The sequence below is a fragment of the Equus caballus genome, chromosome 25 (assembly GCF_041296265.1).
Source record: "Equus caballus isolate H_3958 breed thoroughbred chromosome 25, TB-T2T, whole genome shotgun sequence".
Taxonomy (NCBI): Eukaryota; Metazoa; Chordata; class Mammalia; order Perissodactyla; family Equidae; genus Equus; species Equus caballus.
This window is the reverse complement of record NC_091708.1, coordinates 34,130,298-34,150,013: the sequence shown is the minus strand read 5'-3', so window position 1 is coordinate 34,150,013 and position 19,716 is coordinate 34,130,298. Positions and strand designations below refer to the sequence as shown.

General features: G+C 38.5%; 1 protein-coding gene across 14 annotated transcripts in view; it reads right to left on the bottom strand.

Moving 5' to 3' along the window:
• MRRF (mitochondrial ribosome recycling factor) overlaps positions 1 to 19,716 on the bottom strand; it is a 55,274-nt gene that overhangs the window by 30,293 nt on the left and 5,265 nt on the right. For 10 of the 14 annotated variants that reach the window (XM_005605765.4, XM_005605766.4, XM_001501430.7 and 7 more), the window contains 3 exons: positions 11,963 to 12,118; positions 6,100 to 6,218; positions 282 to 373 (listed from right to left, as the gene is read on the bottom strand). In XM_005605765.4, the coding sequence (XP_005605822.3) occupies positions 282 to 373; positions 6,100 to 6,218; positions 11,963 to 12,118 (367 nt within the window). The remainder of the gene's footprint in view (positions 1 to 281; positions 374 to 6,099; positions 6,219 to 11,962; positions 12,119 to 19,716) is intronic. The other 4 variants (XM_003364129.5, XM_014736020.3, XM_070251424.1 and 1 more) reach the window with 1 other exon arrangement.

Sequence of the window (19,716 nt, the reverse complement as noted above, 5' to 3'; positions counted from 1 at the left end):
TTTATGTATTTATGTGTCCTATCCTCCCGACCAGAATGTAAACTACAGGAGGACAAGGACTTTGCCAGGTTTACTGCTGCATCTCCAGCCCCTAGTACAGAGTAGGTACTCAATAAATATTTCTGAATCAGTAAAGTGGATCTTAAAAGATGTCAGAGTTTGCCAAGATAAGAGGTACAGGTACGGCATGCTACTGGCCTAACAGTACCATTGGGTGTTAGTTTCCTTCAAAGGACAACTGCCCCACTGCATCAAAATATGTGAATTTCAGCCAAACTTACTTGGGAATGGGTACCCGAATTAGTGTCCCTTCTACTTCTGGGTTCAGATTCATTCCACTTTCTCTTATAGCCTTGATAGCTGCAGCTGTACACTGAAAACCAGATCAAAAGGTAAACAGAATTAGTAAATAATTATTACCAGATGTAAGCCCTCTGTCGATAACTGGCAACCCATCTTGGCAGAACATGGAAACATTTAGTTCTGTTACCAGTAAGATCAGGAAGTTACATTGGTGTAGAGTGCTTTGATCAAGCTGAATAGCAAACTATGTCCACTCCTGGTACCAGTGTACTGCGGGAGGAAAAAAAGCAAAGAGAAGGAAAAAATAAAAGAAAACAGCTCTGCTTCTTTGAAAAGATTTCAATGGTTTGAGGCAACACAGATCAAAACCACAATAAATCCTCAAGGGAGGGGGGCTGGTCTGTGCAAAGATTGGTGTAAAGACAGATGAAAGATTTTATACATTAAAAATTCCAGTTGACATTTTACACTCAAAATATACCAGTGCCGATTTGGAATAAGTAAATAAATTTAACTCATTCGCATCTACACTCACTTACGTTTTGGAAGGAGGAATGAGTCTCTGCTGGCGTGTGCTCCAGGAAAGGTAGTACAGTGTACTAGTTAAAAGCATGGGCTTTAGAGTCAGAAGGCTCTCAGTTCAAATCCCTACTTTGCTAGCCATGTGACCCTGGGCAACAAGCTTGACTTCTTTGAGCTCCCATGTCGTAATCTGACACCATGTGGTACCTATACCTCAGAGAGGATTAAATGAGATAACATGACCAATGCATCTTGCTCTGTCCTGGCACATGGTAACAGCCAGGCAAGGGGTGTTATCATGTAAATTTATTATATAAAGGTAAGAATGCACAAACCCGCAAAACAAGACTGAGCTGAAGTCATCACTTAGCCGATGCACTGTTGTCCTGCCTGACATCTTCCAGGGTCTTCTCTGACACAGTCCTGTTTGCCAGGCAGCACAGAGTACATTGATTTCCCAAAGTGCCTCACCTCAAGCAACACTGTAACCACACCTGGTATACAATACTGAAGGATAAGGATAAAAGAAAGGAGCGCGGAAGAGAGAAACTTTCACTGGCATAACAATGTGGAATTCATAAAACAAGGCCTCTGACATTTTCAAAAGAATTTTAGGTTTGACCAGAGCCAGCCCACATCACTGAGATTCACGGGGCCAATTCTTGGCCTTGAGCTCCTCCCTGAACTTTCTGGTTTAAATTAATGAGGTTTGTTGCACACCTATTTTACTTGTTTTGTTTTGTGAGGGAGTGCCTAAAAAGCTTATCCTTTCCTTTTTTAAATTACTTTAACTCTACAAGGACATGAAGCGTTACCATTAAGGTCAAAGAACAAACTGGAACTTATACATGCAGATGAATCATCGCCTTGGGAGACTGCAGACCCACTGCTTAAAACAGTAAATCCCTAAAACCGTCCCTCTGACCACAGACTATTGGAGCTGGAAGGGATCTCTCACATAACCAAGTACAGTACCTCCCTTATGTAGACAGGGACCTATAAGGTCACATCTCTAAGCACAGACAAGGTCTTCCCTGAGAGCCAAGAGCAGTGGAGGGAGGGCCTCACCCACCCTGCTTCCAGTACTGGCAGAGTTAGGAGACTCTAGGCTCCTCAACTCTCTGACGAATGATGTTATTTTGTCTATATTTTCTTTCAGATCCACTAGCTCAAAGTATTCAGAAATTGTGGCAGAAGGGATCTGATTTTTTTTAACATAGCTAAAAATAATTTGGAATTAGGTCTGGTGTATAAAGGGTATGGCCAAGGTAAATAAACGAGGTGGATAAAGAAATGAAATTTTCCTGTGCAAAAGAACTGCCATCTTCCTTAATACAATGAAACGCAGATTTCTAAAGCATCTCCACTTTGAAGGGGTGGCCTGATTTGAAGTCCCCCAGTCGTCCTCTTCTGAAGCACCTCACTGAATGACTGATAACTCACTGCTCACCATGCCTCCCTTGCCCAGTCTGTCCCAAAAGTCTCCATACGATCTTCCCTTGTAGGCAGGGGAGCACCCACTGCCGCTACCAAGCGGGGCTGGAACTTTGTCTCGATATTTACATCTTCCCAGTACAAGGTTAATGCCGGGTACATGTTAAGTGCTCGGTAAAAGCTTGATGAATGAGTATACTAATGAAGTGGCTCAGATCTGTTACAAAAATTCACCTCCTTACTCTATGTACATAATCCCCAAAACTTATTTTATACTTTACTTATTCAATGTCCTTTCATAAGCAGAAAAATGAAAATCAAGAGAGGTTTCATTTTGCAAAGAAACCTGCTAAAAGAGGAAGTTCTTCTAAAATATCCTAAATATGTATATTTTAATTTGATGTGGTAGGATACAGGGTATTAGTCATTTTCCCAACATGATTTCTGAACTACTCATGGTTCAGCCAAAAAGGCATGTATTTCTATTAATTTCCATCTCTTATCTTAGCCTTTATCCCCTCACTGAGGGATGCTCACTAGTACCCCAGAGTAAATAAGGCTGTTCTCAGAAGGCAACACTGACAACTGCTTGTGGCTGATGGAAGTACTGTGTTGAGAAAGATCAGAGACTCCACCTGGGGGCAGGCAGGAAAAAGTGCTGTGATCAATTAGCAATGTCTGCTATCGCTATTCTTTAGCTAATCTATGCTAAAGGACAAAAGATGATAAAACTTTTGTACACAAGTGAACAAGTCCTTGGCAATTTGGGTTCAAGTCCACTTGGTTAGGGCCATTTCAATTACTGGCCTTCCATTTTCTTTAGAGCCCAATGAGTCCCTAGAATGTAAGCTCCATGAAAGCAAAGACCTTGTCTGTCTTAATCATTAATGAATTCCAGCACCTCAAATAAAAACTAATAACTTGCAGGGACTCAAAAAAAGCTATGTTGAATTAATGAATGGTAAAAGGAGCACAGGCTTTAGTGTCAAACAGCCGTATGTTCAAATCTTGGCTCTATCACAATAGTTGAACCTAGAAGAGATATTTTATTTCTCTGGGCCTCAGTTTCCTTGTCTAAAAAATGGACTAAATAATGCTTAATTTTAGAGAGTACCTGTGTTGATCACATGAAACAAAACATGAGAAAGTAGTGCCTGGCAACACAGTAGACACTCAATACACATTAGCTTTCTCCCTTCCACAAGTGTAATAATGGAGCCTGCAGAATTTTTTTTCATTTGCCTTGTTCAAATCATGCTGTGGTTTTTACTCCCTTCTTTTCTTTCCCATCATTAACTCTAGCTGCAGGCAAGTTTATGGAAGGCAGCAACCGTGTGTATCATTTATCAAGCAGGACACATGTTAAACAAATGCAACACAGTTTTCTGTCTTCAATGCATTTGAAAAGATTATGCATGTAAATCTGTGTCGTGTCACTACAGCATGACACAGAAATGCTCGGGTTTGGAAAGAAAGCCAAGTGCATGTGAAACAGAAAGGAATTACATAAACACAGAGAGGATTAGCTCAGCATTTTGAAGCTATGAACCTGGGTACTCTATGGACAGCTTCTAAACCGGAGGAAGGAAATGTTTAGTTAGAGCTCTTTGTTTAATATATACACCAGATGAGATAAAGGAATTCAAAAGACAATGTAACTCACACTTCCTCACCCTGTCCTTGTAAAGAACCTCTCTACTGAGATGCGTGTAAAGGTTTTTTCCAAAACCCATAGAATTTCAACTTGGAGAAAGAGTAAAGATGCTTTGGTTGAAAATGAAGATATACTCCAACTTCCTGAGAAAAAATTAAGCTGTTAATACCTCCTCCTGCCTCATAAGATGCTCTGGTGGCCAATCAGGTGCTTCTTCTGTGAATGCCATTTGCCATTTAATAACAGAAGTGGCTGGCTCTGAAAAGCAATCTGCCTGATGAGGCCTTCAAGCTGTGTAATTAGGAGGCTATTCCCTAAATTGGCCCGCAGTGCCTGTGGGATTAGATGAATAAGGTGGAGAGGCCTCAGCAGTTCAGAGGGAGCCAGAAAGGGAAAGAGTTAATAGTTCCCTTTTTCGTTCATTTCTCTGCTCCTCAGTAACACCAGGAATGAGTGCCCCGCTTCCACCAACCTAATGACAGGTATTCATCCATTTGAGGAAAATTTACTGAGTGCTCCCATGTGCCAGGTACTGCGTTAGGTGCTGGACACAATGAAAAAATTAGATATGATTTCTACAGTCCAAGGTTACAATCTAGTGAAAGTGAGATGGAAAATAAAGATATAAATAAATGTATAATTATTAATGACAAGTGCAATGAAGAAAAAGAACTGTGCTGTATAAGAGATCAGTGTGATGGAATAATTTAGATTGGGTAGATTAGGGAAGACTTCCCTGAGAAAGGCACATTTAAGCTGTGATCCAAAATATGAGTGGCAATTAGTCAGGCAAGAGTGTTCCCGGCAAAGGGAACAGCATATGCAAAGGCCCGGAGGATGCAAATGGTGTGGTGTGTTTGAGAAACTGAAAGGCCAACATGGCTAGAGAAGTATGCAAGAATGACAGTGACATGAGACTGGAGAGATTGGAGAGACAGGCAGGGGCAATATCATGCAAAGCCTTCTAGGCCACAATAATCTTTCTCTTAAAGATTACTTGAATTCACTGATAAATTTAAAGCATGGGAATGACATGATCCAACATATATTTTTAAAAGTTCACTCTGGCTGTAGTATGGAGAATGAAATGGGAGTGGGGAGGAATAGTCCCCCACAAGTGTGCATGGTACACTAGCTACAAGAACCCTCTAATTTGAAACAATCTGTTCATAGCAAGAGCTTTCCCTTACTCATCTCTCTAACCTAGTTTGTCAAATCCAGCAGGTTCAACTTTGATCTGTGTCTTTGGGATAGAACTCCAAAATAGACAATCAGAACAGGAAAGGACTTCAGATTCCTTCACCTCATATTAACAGATGAGGAAATGGATGTCAAAGAGCTCACTGGCAGTAGAGATGGGACCAGACTCCAGGTTCTCTAGGACTCCCAATCCAGGTCAATTCCTACTAGACCAATAAGGAAAAGCCCATTTATCCTCCTCAACTAGACTGGAAACCATCGTCTCAAGGTTGCAATGATCTAATGCAACCCATCTTCCAGGCCTGGAAGCACTGTGCTCTGTGCAGTATTCTGCAACGGTCAGTCCAGTTTGAAAGGAATGTGAATTCTTGGAGGGTCTGCTCCAAATGCAAATGAAGAGGGCAAAAACTGGTGGCCCACAGTTTTAATACCTCCTCCTGCCCCATAAGGTGCTCTGTGCAAATATGGCCCATTAATACATTCTGTCTCACGGTCTTAAAAAAAAAGTGAATTACGTATCAACATTTAACAAAGATCTTACATAAAAATGGGGATCACTGGCTTCTTCTGGAAATAAAAATCATTATCTGGCAACACTGACTACCAGGCCTACATTTCTGCCTGGCAACGATCGGCAGGAGCTGGGCAGAGGCTGCTCCCTTCAGACAGGGCACAGGCCTTCCAGTTTACCACAGCCCCCTCCACGTTGGCCAAGTGCCCATCACTGCATTGCCACTATTGTTTTTCTTAGATGGGGCCTATTTCAGTATTCAAATTACTTGCCTGGCCTTTACGGTGTTTGAGTTTTAACACAACAGGAATTTAGAAACAGGAAGAGAGCTTTTCCTTATCCTTAAGTTCCCTTTACTATGCCTTCTCTCCTGTTACATCCCAAGCTGGAGGGAATACTTCCTCCTGACTCGACCCAGCCTCCTCCATTCCAAAAGAGACCACGGAGAGGAACCCTTTCAGCAAAGCCACCTTACCTCTGGGAAACTGGCCATATTCACCAAAATCAGCTGTGGCGACTTCATGGAGATCTGGCCAATCTGGTTTAAAGCAAGCTTCCCATCAGCAGTTACCACAGTGATGTGATCAAGGGATCCTAAAAGAAAAATTAAAGGGTCTTTTATTCTTCCTGGAAATAGAACAAAGAATCCTAAAGTTCATATGGGGCAACAAAAAATCCTGAATAGCTAAGTAATCCTGAGAAAAAAGAACAAAGCTGGAGGCATCACAATCCCTGACTTCAAAATAGACTACAAAGCTATAGTAATCAAAACAGCATGGTACTGGTACAGAAATAGGCACACAGATCAACAGAACAGAAGTGAAAGCCCACAAATAAAACCACACATCTACAGATAGCTAATCTTCAACAAAAGAGCTAAGCACATATAATGGAGAAAGGAAAGTCTCTTCAATAAATGGTGTTGGTAAAAATGGACAGCCACATGCAAAAGAATGAAAGTAGACCATTATTTTTGCCATACACAAAAATTAACTCAAAATGGATCAAAGACTTGAAGATAAGATCAGAAATCATAAAATACAGGCAGCAGAAAATAATAGGCAGTACACTCTTTGACATCAGTCTTAGAAGGATCTTTTTGAATACCATGTCTACTCAGACAGGGAAACAAAAGAAAAAATAAACAAGTGGAGCTTCATCAGACTAAAGAGCTTCTGCAAGGCAAACGAAACCAGGAACAAAACAAAAAGATAACCCACCAACTGGGAGAAAATCTTTGCAAATCATATATCCAACAAGGGGTTAATCTCCAAAATATATAAAGGAACTCACACAACTCAACAACCAAAAACCAAACAATCCAATCAAAAAATGGGCAGAGGACATGAACAGACATTTTTCCAAAGAAGATATACAGATAGCCAACAGGCACATGAAAAGATGTTCAACATCACAATCATCAAGGAAATGCAAGTAAAAACTACACTAAGATGCCACCTGACACCCATTAGAATGTCTATAATCACCAAGACAAAAAATAACAAATATTCGAGAGTATGTGGAGAAAAGGGAACACTCACACACTACTGATGGGAATGCAAACTAGTGCAGCTACTATGGAAAACAGTATAGAGACTTCTCAAAAAATCAAAAATAGAAATACCATACAACCCAGCTATGCCACTACTGGGTATCTATCCTAAAAACCCGAAATCAGCAATTCCAAGAGTCCCATGCACCCCTATGTTCATCGCAGCATTATTTTTTTTTTTTAAGATTTTATTTTTTTTCCTTTTTCTCCCCAAAGCCCCCTGGTACATAGCTGTATATTCTTCGTTGTGGGTCCTTCTAGTTGTGGCATGTGGGATGCTGCCTCAGCGTGGTTTGATGAGCAGTGCCATGTCTTCGCCCAGGATTCGAACCAACGAAACACTGCGCCGCCTGCAGTGGAGCGCGTGAACTTAATCACTCGGCCACGGGGCCAGCCCCCATCGCAGCATTATTTACAATAGCCAAGACATGGAACCAACCTAAGTGCCCAGCAACTGATGATTGGATAAAGAAGATATGGTATATATACACAATGGAATACTACTCAGCCATAAAAAAGGACAAAATCGTCCCATTCGCAACAACATGGATGGACCTTGAGGGTATCATGTTAAGCGAAATAAGCCAGACAGAGAAAGACAAACTCTGTATGACTCCACTCATAGGTGGAAGTTAACATATAGACAAGGAGAACTGATCGGTGGTTACCAGGGGAAAGGGGAGGGTGGGGGGAGGGCACAGAGGGTGAAGTGGTGTACCCACAACATGACTAACAATAATGTACAACTGAAATTTCACAAGGTTGTAAACTATCATAATCTTAATAAAAAATTTTTTAAAAATCTTTAAATAAATAAAAATTATAGGGTCTTAGAATTCAGAGGGACCTTAGTAGACCCACATCTAAGTCCCTCTCTAATTCAGATTCAACTAATATTTAGGGATCCCTCATCAGCGTGGCAAGACCATTCAAGGGGCTTTCATAGAAGTGTCATGTGATGGCAAGGGCTTTGAAATGTTGGCAGAACTAAGTTGGAATTCCTCACCAGCCATTAGGGTGGCTTTGCAGGGACCTGAGTGGTTTCCTGTAACACAGAACTTTCAGAGCTAAAACTGGAAAGAGTTGGTCACCTGTCCAGCAACTTTGCCATTTACTATGAAACTTCAGGCAAGTTACTTATCTTCTCAGTAACTTGGTTTCCAACTCAGTCAAAAAAAAGAACTACGTTACAGGATTATGGCTAAATATAAACAATCAAGAAACAAGAGGCACCAAAAAATAAGCATAAAAAAAGTACTTCCTATTAGCATTTTCAGTTCTTACAACTACCCTGGTAACATTCTATTACTATCTCCACTTCACACATGAGAAAACGAGACTTGGGGAGGTTTAATGGGCTAAGATCATAGAGCTAAGAAAAGAAAAAGCAATCAAGAGCCAAGCCCCAAACTCAGGTGTGCTTAATTCTGATTCCAATCAAGCCTCTTTCCCATACACCAGTGGAATTCAAATTTGGCTGTGTGAAGAATCACCAGGGAGCTCTTTAATTTAGATGCCTGGACCCCACCCCCAGAGATCCTGATGCTGTAGGGGCTAAGGAGCGTACGATTTTGAGGGAGTCTGCAATTTTTTTTAAGATCACCACATGATTCTGACACGTAGCCAAGTTTAGAACTATTCCCTAATATCACCTTGATTCTGGGTGTAGATCCCTTTTAGAAAGAACAAACAAACAAAAACACCAACTATTAACATTTCATTGTTATGTTGGATCTCATCTCCATCCACATCTGAATTCTGGAAAACCCTGGGCAAAATTTTCAGAAACCCAAGAAGGTAAGCAAATAAAGCCACAGTTACAGATGGAAAACGGGCATTATTCAAACTCCTTGACTTCCTATGCAAACAAGAACTAGAAGAAAAACCTTACCATTCACAGTAGGAACCACTCCAGGATGGTTCACACTGAGACACAAAGAGAAAGTGGTGGGGAGTGGGTCTCTGACACAAATTGGGAGTTGTCCAAGCAAGCTAATATTGCAAAAATGCAGTATCATGCTATGGCCCAAAGATCTGATTTGAAGTACTCAACCAGATTCAATGTCATGACAAGACAGAACGTCGTTGACATCACTGGCTTCAATCCGTAAAAGTTCAGGAGGCATAATGGTGAAAGTCTCCATGATTCTGAAGACCAACGACCTGGGTTCAAATACTAACTCTGCCACCTCCTGATTGTGTGACTCTGGGCAGATCCCTTCAAACTTTTGGGTGTCTATTTCCTGATCTCCAAATGGGGCATAAAAATTGTACTTATCTCATAGGGTTGTTATGAGAATTAAACGAAACAGTTTATGGAAAGCACTTATGACTGTGTCCTGGCATATACAAGTGCCCAACAAATGTTAACTATTATTATTATTTCTTGACTTTCTCCTATGTCTTAACCAAACTAACTGACTTACACTTTCACCAATACAGTCTCTTCTTTCTTGCCTCAGGACCATTAGTGTATATTTTTCTCTCTACTGAGAACATCCTTCTCTGCTCAGATAACTCCTGCTCATTCTTTAACACTCAGCTATAACAGCATCTAATCTCAGAAATCTTGTCCGATCTCCTAGACTGGATTACAAACCACCTTCTGAGCTTCCAAGCATCCTATGCACGTTTCTGTAATAATGATAACGGTAACTAGTCTTTGTTGAACACATCCTATGAGCAAGACACTGTGCTGAACGCTTTCTATGATTTACTTGCTTTCACTATCACAATAACCCTCTGAGATAATTCCACCATTTCACAGACGAGGAAACCAAGGTACAGATAGTAACCTGCCCAAGGTCACAAGAGCTCTTAATAAAGGGGCCAGAATTCACACCCAAGTCTGACCAACTCCAAAGCCACAGTCTTCACCACTCTGCTTTGCTATATGGTTTTATACACATTGCTTTACTTGTCTGTTCCTTCTCATTAGGCTGTAGGTTCTTGGAAGGTGGGGACAATGTCTCTTCTCTCTGTATCTACAGCACCTATTAATCAGCACAGAATAAGTACTCAATAATGCTGTGGTGAATAAATGAATGTATGGATGGATGGATGAAGGAGAGAGAGGGCAAGAACAAACAAATGAATAAACTCGTATCTCAGACAACTATTAAAAGTAATCAACAATCTTGGAAATAGAAATTGCTGGTAGACAGACGAAGGTGTAAGAGGAAAAGTGCCTGCTGGTTCACATAGTAATGAAAGATGATATGGAAGAATCTGGCAAAAAAAGACTGTTTCACCCAGTTTCCTCCTGGCCTCAGTTCTACATAGAACATTACAGAAACACTACACTGAAAAGAAAGCAGCAAAGAGGAAATACCAACGGGAGGCCTTTTGAAAATAGATCTTAATTCAGCCTTCCCGATTTGCCATAAGACCCTTTGCCCAGAAGTCCCAATATGGGCTTTTCAGTATGCAATTGCGGTGGTTCCCATTCCCTAAATCCATATCGACATAATGCATCAAATCCTTTTCCCTCAATCTGTCCCCAGCGAGAATCTCCCTCAGCCTCATTCCTGCCCCTCATTTTCTCAGAGGTTAACATTTAACAAATTACACTCCCAACCTTTTTCCAGGCCCATCATCTTTTTAAGTTCAACAAGAGTGGAGCTTGCTGGCTAATTTTAAGTATCACATTTCTCCCTGAGCTCCTCTCAAACTGCGCTCTGGTTTCGGCTGCAGAATGTTAACAGGCCAGAAAGCACAGGGGAGACAAAGCACTTTATCAGTTTCATACCTAAAATAATAAGCAAGTTTAAAATAAACAGTTGGGAGAGATTGAATGGCATGCTCTACTGTCAGCAAAGGCAGAAATGCCCCAGTCTAAAGGTTGACAAATGACGAAATGGTTTTCTGGCTTCACATTGGACCTCGTCTCTGAACTCAGTAAGTTTCTGCTGGTATTTATAAATGCAGCTGTATATTTTCCACTTGGTTTTCTTAAGAACAAGTTCATGAAACATTTTCTAGTTTCCTTATGAACTATCTCAACCAAGATGTGAGTGGGAGCAGTCCAAGCTCCCAGAGATACCTTCAGAGGGGGTCCCAGGCTTGACTCTAGGATGATGACAATTTCCAAAAGGCCAATTTAACAGCAATTGGACTTTTCCTGCCTGCCTGCACCATTAGCTGACAACTCACTTCTTCCATCACATCTGCAAACAGTTCTCCTAGACAGTTCTGACATTTCCCACTTAGAAAAGCCACTCTCAGGAAGTTATTAACCCAAACGGAATCTTCCTGGTCAAGCTCAGAGGTAAGAAATGTCTCAGGTGGGCAGGTTTGCAGCCACTTGGTTTCCAGTAATAGATAACCATGGCCAAATAGTGCAAATTGGAAAAATCACACCAAAGATGTCAGTTACTGAGAGACTAAATACCTAGAAAGTGTTTATAGTACAGTCATAATGTAACTCCCACCTTCTGAGAGTATAATTCCATGAAAGCAAAGACCATGCCTGTTTTTGTTCACCATTGTGTACCAGCACAATGCAGTTCATAGCAGGCAAATATTCGCTGAATGGATAAATAAATGTTGTGTTAAGTATGTACCAGGCACTGAGCTAGAACCATTACATAGGTTACCTCACTTATTTTAACACCCATCCCAAAGCCATAAGATAGGAAGTAGACACAGAAACTGAGGACCATAAAAGTAAAGGAACAGCCCATGGGCACCAGCTAGTAAGTGACAAAGCTAGGAGTAAAATTCAGATCTGCCAAAGCCATGCTTTTTTCACTACACCCTTCTCAGAAACATTGGTTCAGTCACTAACCTGGTGAGGTCCTTATATTGACAGTCTTATTGAAATTATCCTTGAGTGCTTCCATCACAGACTTCATTTCTTCATCCACCTCTTCCAAGCTGATTATATCCTCAACCAAGGCAGTGTTAAGATTCACTCTAGTTTGGGACTGTCCTTTCCCTTTGGCTAGAAAGTCAACATTCAGTGAATAAAACAACAGCAGCATAAACAAAGACAATAAACAATTAGTGAATAAGTACCTACTATGTACAGGGCAAAATGCCAAGTGCAGAAAATTATAGAACATTATCACTGCCCTAAAAAAGAGCCTACATTTACTGAGTATCAACTATGTACCAGCATTGTGCTAAACACTTTCCCAGATATTAGTGAAGGCACAGGCTTTATAATGGGTGAAAATCCTGGCTATGATGGATACCAGTTTGATGACCTTGGGCAAGTTACTCTACTTTTCTGAGTCTCGGGATCCTTACCTGTAAAACAGGGATAATATCTATATTGCCACGTTGCTACAAGGATACCAATTAAGTAACTCAAATATCTAAAACATCATTATCCACATGGTGGGCACTCCATAAGTGAATTATTTGCTTATTTTTCAGAAAAAATAAACAGGAGATGAGAAAGATAAAGTGACTTGTTGAATATCACAAGGTCATGAAACAGTAAAGCCAAGATTTGGTCCCAGCTCTGCCTAATTTTAAATCCATGAACTTTCCGTTAGACTGTATCCATAAAATCTAATTGGAGACACAGGAAATATATTAATTCATTTTAAAATGAATACTAAGACAAGGATATGCAATGTATCTGATGGCTGGTACAGACAAAAGAGACAACAGTTGTTTAGAAACATTAAACACCACCAATGGTAGCAAGAATGGCTTGTATTTTAGAAAATCAACAGCACCAGGAGCTGAGTGAAGTTCTATTTTACGTCTAAACCATCATGGCAATTTTTCATATACATTCTATAATGTGCATATATAAATCACTCCCACGAATAATACAGATATTCTTGCATTTCTTTATGGAGGGTGGGGGAAGGAGAAAAAGAACAAAGATGGGCATGGATGTTAGCTCAGGGCCAGTCTTCCTCAGCAAAAAGAAGAGGATTGGCAGTAGTTAGCTCAGGACTAATCTTCCTCAAAAAAAAAAAATGTTTTGCCCAATGTAGCCAACCAGTAAGCAGCAGAGTAATTTTTTTTTAAACATTTATTTGCTTGTGTTACCCTCACGCTTGAAACCTCACTGCTCTTAAGTTGACAGGCTACTAGCTTAACATTTTCAGAACTGATCAAAAACGTGAATCTTCAGATTTAGAAATACTAGGTCCAAACAGGATAATAACAGTAAATTCATACTTAGACATCTTGTGAATGCAGAAAACCAAGGACAAAAGTTATCCACAAAGGATCAAAATTTAGAATAAGAGCACACTTTCCATACTTTCCGAAAGCAAGAATAGAAGCTAGAAACAAGGGAAATAATATCTGCAACTTTGGACTTTGTAAACCAAGTATGCATGTTAAAAATTTTAAGTTATGCTCATCAATATCAGAATGGATAAAAAGTAGTAGGGAGCCAGTTCCATGGCTGAGTGGTTAAGTTTGTGCACTCTGCTTTGATGGCCCAGGGTTCATCGGTTTGGATCCTGGGCACGGACCTACACGCTGCTCACCAACTATATACTATATCTATACTATACTATATATACTATATATATATACACTATATATATATATATACACACTATATATATATACTATATATACTATATATATACACTATATATACACTACATATATATACTATATATACTATATATATACGATATCTATATACTGAAGTACAACAGACAAAACTCATCCATGCCATTAAAAGTGAGAACAGTTACCTACAAGAAGCAGAAGGTGGTAAGCTATTAGAAGGGGGCATAAAAGGGACTTTTGACGTGCTGGGAAAGATCTGGGTGCTGATTACACAAGCGTTTTCAGTTTGTGAAAATTATCAAGCTGTTTTCTTATGATAACTGCATTTTTCTATACGTGCTTTTTTATTTCCATAAAAAGATAAAAAAGAAATTAAGAATAACCACCAAAACAGTAAGAAATTGAAAGTATAACTCCCAAATCAGCAGGGATAAAAAAGGAATACAGAAACTTGATTAATCCAATAGAAAGGAGGAAAGAAGAAAAAAGAAACAAAACCACAATAAAGTACAAAATAAAATGATGGAAATACAAATACTCAGTAATCACAATAAATATAAACAGACCAAAAGGACAGTTAAAAGATAGAGAGTCTCAGTAAGAATTTTTTTAATCTAGTCATATACAATATATACAAGAGGTTTTACAAAAACATAAGATCACATAAAGTTTAATGTATAGGAATGGAAAAATTATAACCCTGGCAAGTATTAACCAAAAGAGGCTTGTGTAGTTATATTATCAGACAAAATAGATTTTAAGACAAAATCCATTATTAGAAATAATGAGGACTTGGAAGGACCTTGAGGGAACTATGTTAAGTGAAACAAGCCAGCTAGAGAAGGATAATCTGTGTATGACTCCACTCATATGAGGAATTTAAAATTATGGACTAAGAACAGTTTAGTGGATACCAGGGGAAAGGTGGGGTGGGGGGTGGGCACAAAGGGTGAAGTGGTGCACCTACAACACGAATGACAAACATTAATGTACAACTGAAATTTCACAAGATTGTAACCTATCATTAACTCAATAAAAAAAAAAAAAGAAAGAATGAGGACTACTTCATAAAGATAACGGAAACAATTCACCAAAAAGATCTGAGCTTAAATATACTCAATAACATAGCCTCACAATGAAAAGGAGAAACTAATGAATCTACAATCATACTAGGAGATTTTAATATACCTTTCTCAATAACTGATAAATTGAACAAATGTAAAAAAATAAAAATTTGATCAACACAATTAGCCAATTTGATCTAATGATTACATATAGAACCACACACCCAACCATAAGAGAATATCCATTCTTGGGCTGGCCCGGTGGCACAGCGGTTAAGTGTGCAGGTTCTGCTTCAGCAGCCCGGGGTTCACCAGTTCGGATCCCGGGTGCGGACATGGCACCGCTTGGCAAGCCATGCTGTGGTAGGCGTCCCACGTATAAAGTAGAGGAAGATGGGCATGGATGTTAGCTCAGGGCCAGTCTGCCTCAGCAAAAAGAGGAGGATTGGCAGCAATTAGCTCAAGGCTAATCTTCCTCAAAAAAAAAAAACCATTCTTGTCAAGCACTCTTGGACCTTTATATAAAATGACCATGTTCTAGCCTCAAAGCAAATCTTAACAAATATCTAAGAGTCTATATCATACAGAACACATTCTTTGACCATGGTGGGATTAAGCTAACTCTCCAAGAAACATACGTTTGAAAAATTTTAAACACTTCAAAATAACTCACAGACTAAAGAAAAATACATAATGGAACTTTACAAATATTTAGAAACGACAATAATGAAAATACTATATAGCAGGGGGCCGGGCTCATAACCTAGAGGTTAAATTGGGCATGCTCCACATCAGCAGCCCAGGTTCAGTTCCTGGGTGCAGACCCACACCACTTAGCAGCAGCCATGCTGTGGCAGCAACCCACATACAAAACAGAGGAAGACTGGCAAAGGTGTTAGTTCAGGGAGAACCTTCCACAGGAAAAAAAAAAATACTATATATCAAAAACTTATAGGAAGCACCTAAAGCTGTATTTAGAAATTTACAGCTTTCTATGCTTATAAGAAAAGAAGAAAGGTTGAAAGTAACTGTCCAGCTCAAAGGATAGGAAAATAACAAGATAGGAGAAAGTAAACAATAAAGAGCAGAAATTGATAAAATCAAAAAAAGAGAGACCAACAAAATTAAAAGCTTTTCTTAAAAGGCTTATAAAATTGATGAACTTCTGTCAAGAATAATTGAGAAAAAACTAAGTAGACACAAAATAACTATTAAGAAAGAAAAAGGGGACACAGTTATCAAAACAGCAGAGATTTGAATAATCTTAAGAGACTTTTATGGACAACTATGTCAACAATTTTGAAAACTTAGGAAAAATGAAAAATTCCCTAAAAATATAATTTACTACAACTAACTCAAGAAAAAAGAGAAAATCTAAGCAACCTCATAATCATTAAAGAAATTGAAGCTATGATTTTAAAGTCTACCCACACACATGCACACACACAAATACTAGGTCCAGATGATTTTACAGGCAAGTCCTACCAATCATGCAAGGAATTGATAATCCTGATCTTATACAGACTATCCCATTAAGACAGAAAGAAAGAGAGACAGATGAACTCCCTAACTCACATGATGAGACTAATATAGTCTTGATGCCAAAATCACACAATAATACTAGAAAGTTATGCCTATCAATATCAGAAAGTTACATTAAGGCTAATCTCACATACAAATATAGACTCAAAAACCCTAAATTAATATTAACAAGCCAAATCCAGCAATGTATATACAGATTATGTATCAAGAGCAAGTAGGGCTTACACCAAGAATGCAAAAGTGGTTTAACATCAGAAAAAGCTATTGATGTTGAGCTACCACATTAAAAGATTAAAAGATAAAAAAAAAATGATCATTCAATAAATGCAGTAAGAGCATTTGATAAAAATTTAATATTCGTTCAAAACAAAAACTTAGCAAAATAGGGATAGACGATATTTTGATAGACTACCGAAAATTAAAGCAAACAGAATTCTTGACGTTAACGTCTAAAAAGTGTTCCTTATAAAGTCAAGAATAAAACAAAGATGTCTACTATCATCAATCACATTTATTCAAATTATCTTAGAGTTCCTAGACACTGCAGTTGGAAAGAAAGACAGAGAAGAAATAAAAGGTATATAGATTGGAAAGGAAAAAACAAGCTATCATCATATACATGTATTATAATTATCAACCTAAAAAATCCAAAAGAATATACAAACAATAGATCTAATAAAAGACTTCAGCAAGGTTGCAAGATACAAGATCAATGTATAATAATCAAAAGTGTTCCTATTCACCAGCAACCAAATAAAACAAATTTTTTTAAAGATATAAACTTGAAATAATAAATCTTCTATAAAATAACAAAGTAGAATATATGCATGACCTTAAGGTAGGGAAAAATTTCTTAAATAGAAAACAAAAAGCACTATCCATAAAGGAAAAGATTGATAAATTGGGCTACATTAAAATTAAGAACTTCTATTCATCAAAAAAAACCATTAAAAGTGTGAAAAGGCAAGCATATCAGCGATACATACATACGACAGAAGTCTTGTCTTTAGAATACATAAAAACTCCTACAAATCAATTTTTTTAAATGGCAAAAAGACTAGAAAGTGGATATCCAAATAGCCAATTAACAAAGGAAAAGGTGCTCAGCATCGTTATTCATCAAAGGAATACAAATTAAAAGCACAGTGAAATGTAATTGCACACCCTCAGAACAGCTGGAATGAAAAAGACTACCTATACCAAGTGCTGATGAACATGGGGAGCAAACAGAAAGCTGAAACACTTGTGGGAGGAGCGTGACCTGGCAGGACCATCTGGGAGAACCGTATGTACTGAAACTGAATACATGCACACCCGAGGACAACCCCTCCTCTTGGTGTGCACCCAATAGAAAGGCACACATACGGGCACCAAAATAATGTACAAGAATGTTCAAAGCAGCATTATTTATTTTAGCTCAAAAGTGGAAGCAACCCAAATGTCCATCACCTGTAGAAAGCACAGATAAATTGTGGTATATGCATTCAGTAGAATACTACAAAGAAATAAAAATGCACAAACAACTACTACATGCAAGAACATGGACAAATCTCACAAATAGATTGTTAGCAAAAGAAGCCAGGCACAAAAGAAGCCAACCTGAGCTCAAAAAGGGCAAAACTAATCTATGGGTTATCTTTTAAAAGGTGACACCTGGAAGGGACATGAGAGAAGCTTCCAGAGTACACGTGATGTTCTATATCTTGATCTGGGTGATAGTTACACAGTTGTGTTCACTTTGTGAAAATTCACTGAGCCGTACACTTACAATTTATATACGTACTTTTCTATACATCTGTTATAACTCAAAAAATTTAGTTTAAAAAATATATCATACACAAAAGTGATAAAAATGATGACAGCGTAGAAATTAATCTAATTAAAGAACTATGCAAGATCTCTATGAAGGCAATCTAACAATGTGATTATAAATTTCATATAGAAGAGCAAAAGGTCAAGAAGAAGAAAAAGAAAAAGTGTGCACGTGGTGAGGGGAAAGATTTGTAGCACTAGATTCAAGACTTTATGACAGTGATTCAGGCGCTGATAAAGTGCTGACGCAATTTATTACACATATAGAAAAGAAACTTCAAATTAGATTCCCTTGCTCACATCATGTTCAGAAACAAACTCCATATGGATTAAAAAGCCAAATAGGAAAGTAAAAACCTTTAAAATATTTAGAAGAAAATAGAGAATGGCTTTATGACCTTGAAATAGGTAAGGATTTGTTAGATAAGACACAAAGCACAAATGATAAAGGAAAGGACTGAAAAATACGACTATATTAAAACTTACGCTCAACAAGACACCATAAAGTAAAAAGCAAAGCAGATACTTGTAACATATATAATCAACAAAGGCTTAACATTCCTAATATAGAAAGAATCCAATAAATATAAAAGAAAAAGTCAAACAACTGACTCTTCAAAGAGGCAATCAAAGAAGACAAAAACTGAATAGCCAATTAAATATGAAAAGACGCTACTTACACGCTGTAGCTAGTGTCTAGTGTACCAGGGGACTGCAGTTCTGCGGGCACCAGGGGCCCCTGATTTCCAGCTCTGCCACTAACTAGAAATGACTGTGGGCAAATGTCTTATACAGGTATCTCAGTTTCTACATTTGCAAAATGGTGATATCTGTACTTCTCTAGATAACTATAAGAATTTCTTCACTGGACAATTATAATTCCTTCAATGGATAATTCTAAGAATCAATTAAATGTAAAGTTTTTTACAGAATATGTCTTCTAAGCATTAATGCTCTTTCAGCAACTAGTTAAATTTTCCTATTAATAGAAAAGGGAAGGTTTGCATGAAACCATAAAAGGAAAGTCAGTGGAAAAGATATTCAGCAGTATATTTCTAGCACCATCCTTAGGAGTGGACTCCCTGACCCACCAGTGCAAACAGCAGGTCCGCCTGACAATTTTCTGTCACTCATTCACTCATTCAGCAAAATGTTTTGATACACACCCTGTGTTGGGCGCTGTTAGGAACTAAACAAGAAAAACATAGACCTTGCCCTCATAGGGTCCAGCACAGAAGACATACAACAAACTATAATCAATCCCACAGTTAATTAATTAATTAATGAGCGCTGTGCTAAGTACGTCAAAGGTAAAATAACAGGGCACACAACTGCAAGTAACAAGGGACCTGACCCAGTCTAAGAGGCCAGGGAAGGCTTCCCTGGCGAAGTGACATTTAAGCTGAGACCGGTGGTATATCAAAGTCTCATTCTTGGATGACACAAACCATTAAGATCATCCATCTAAATTCATGGCTCTAATACCCTCATACTCAACAATCTTCTGGTTTTAATTTTACTTCCAACACAGATATTCCTATAAGGAGAAAACATGTTGATCTCTGCTGCAAGCATTCTGGTTTGCTTGGCACTTACACCTCTAATTCTAAATCTGAAAGAAAGAAATTAGGCA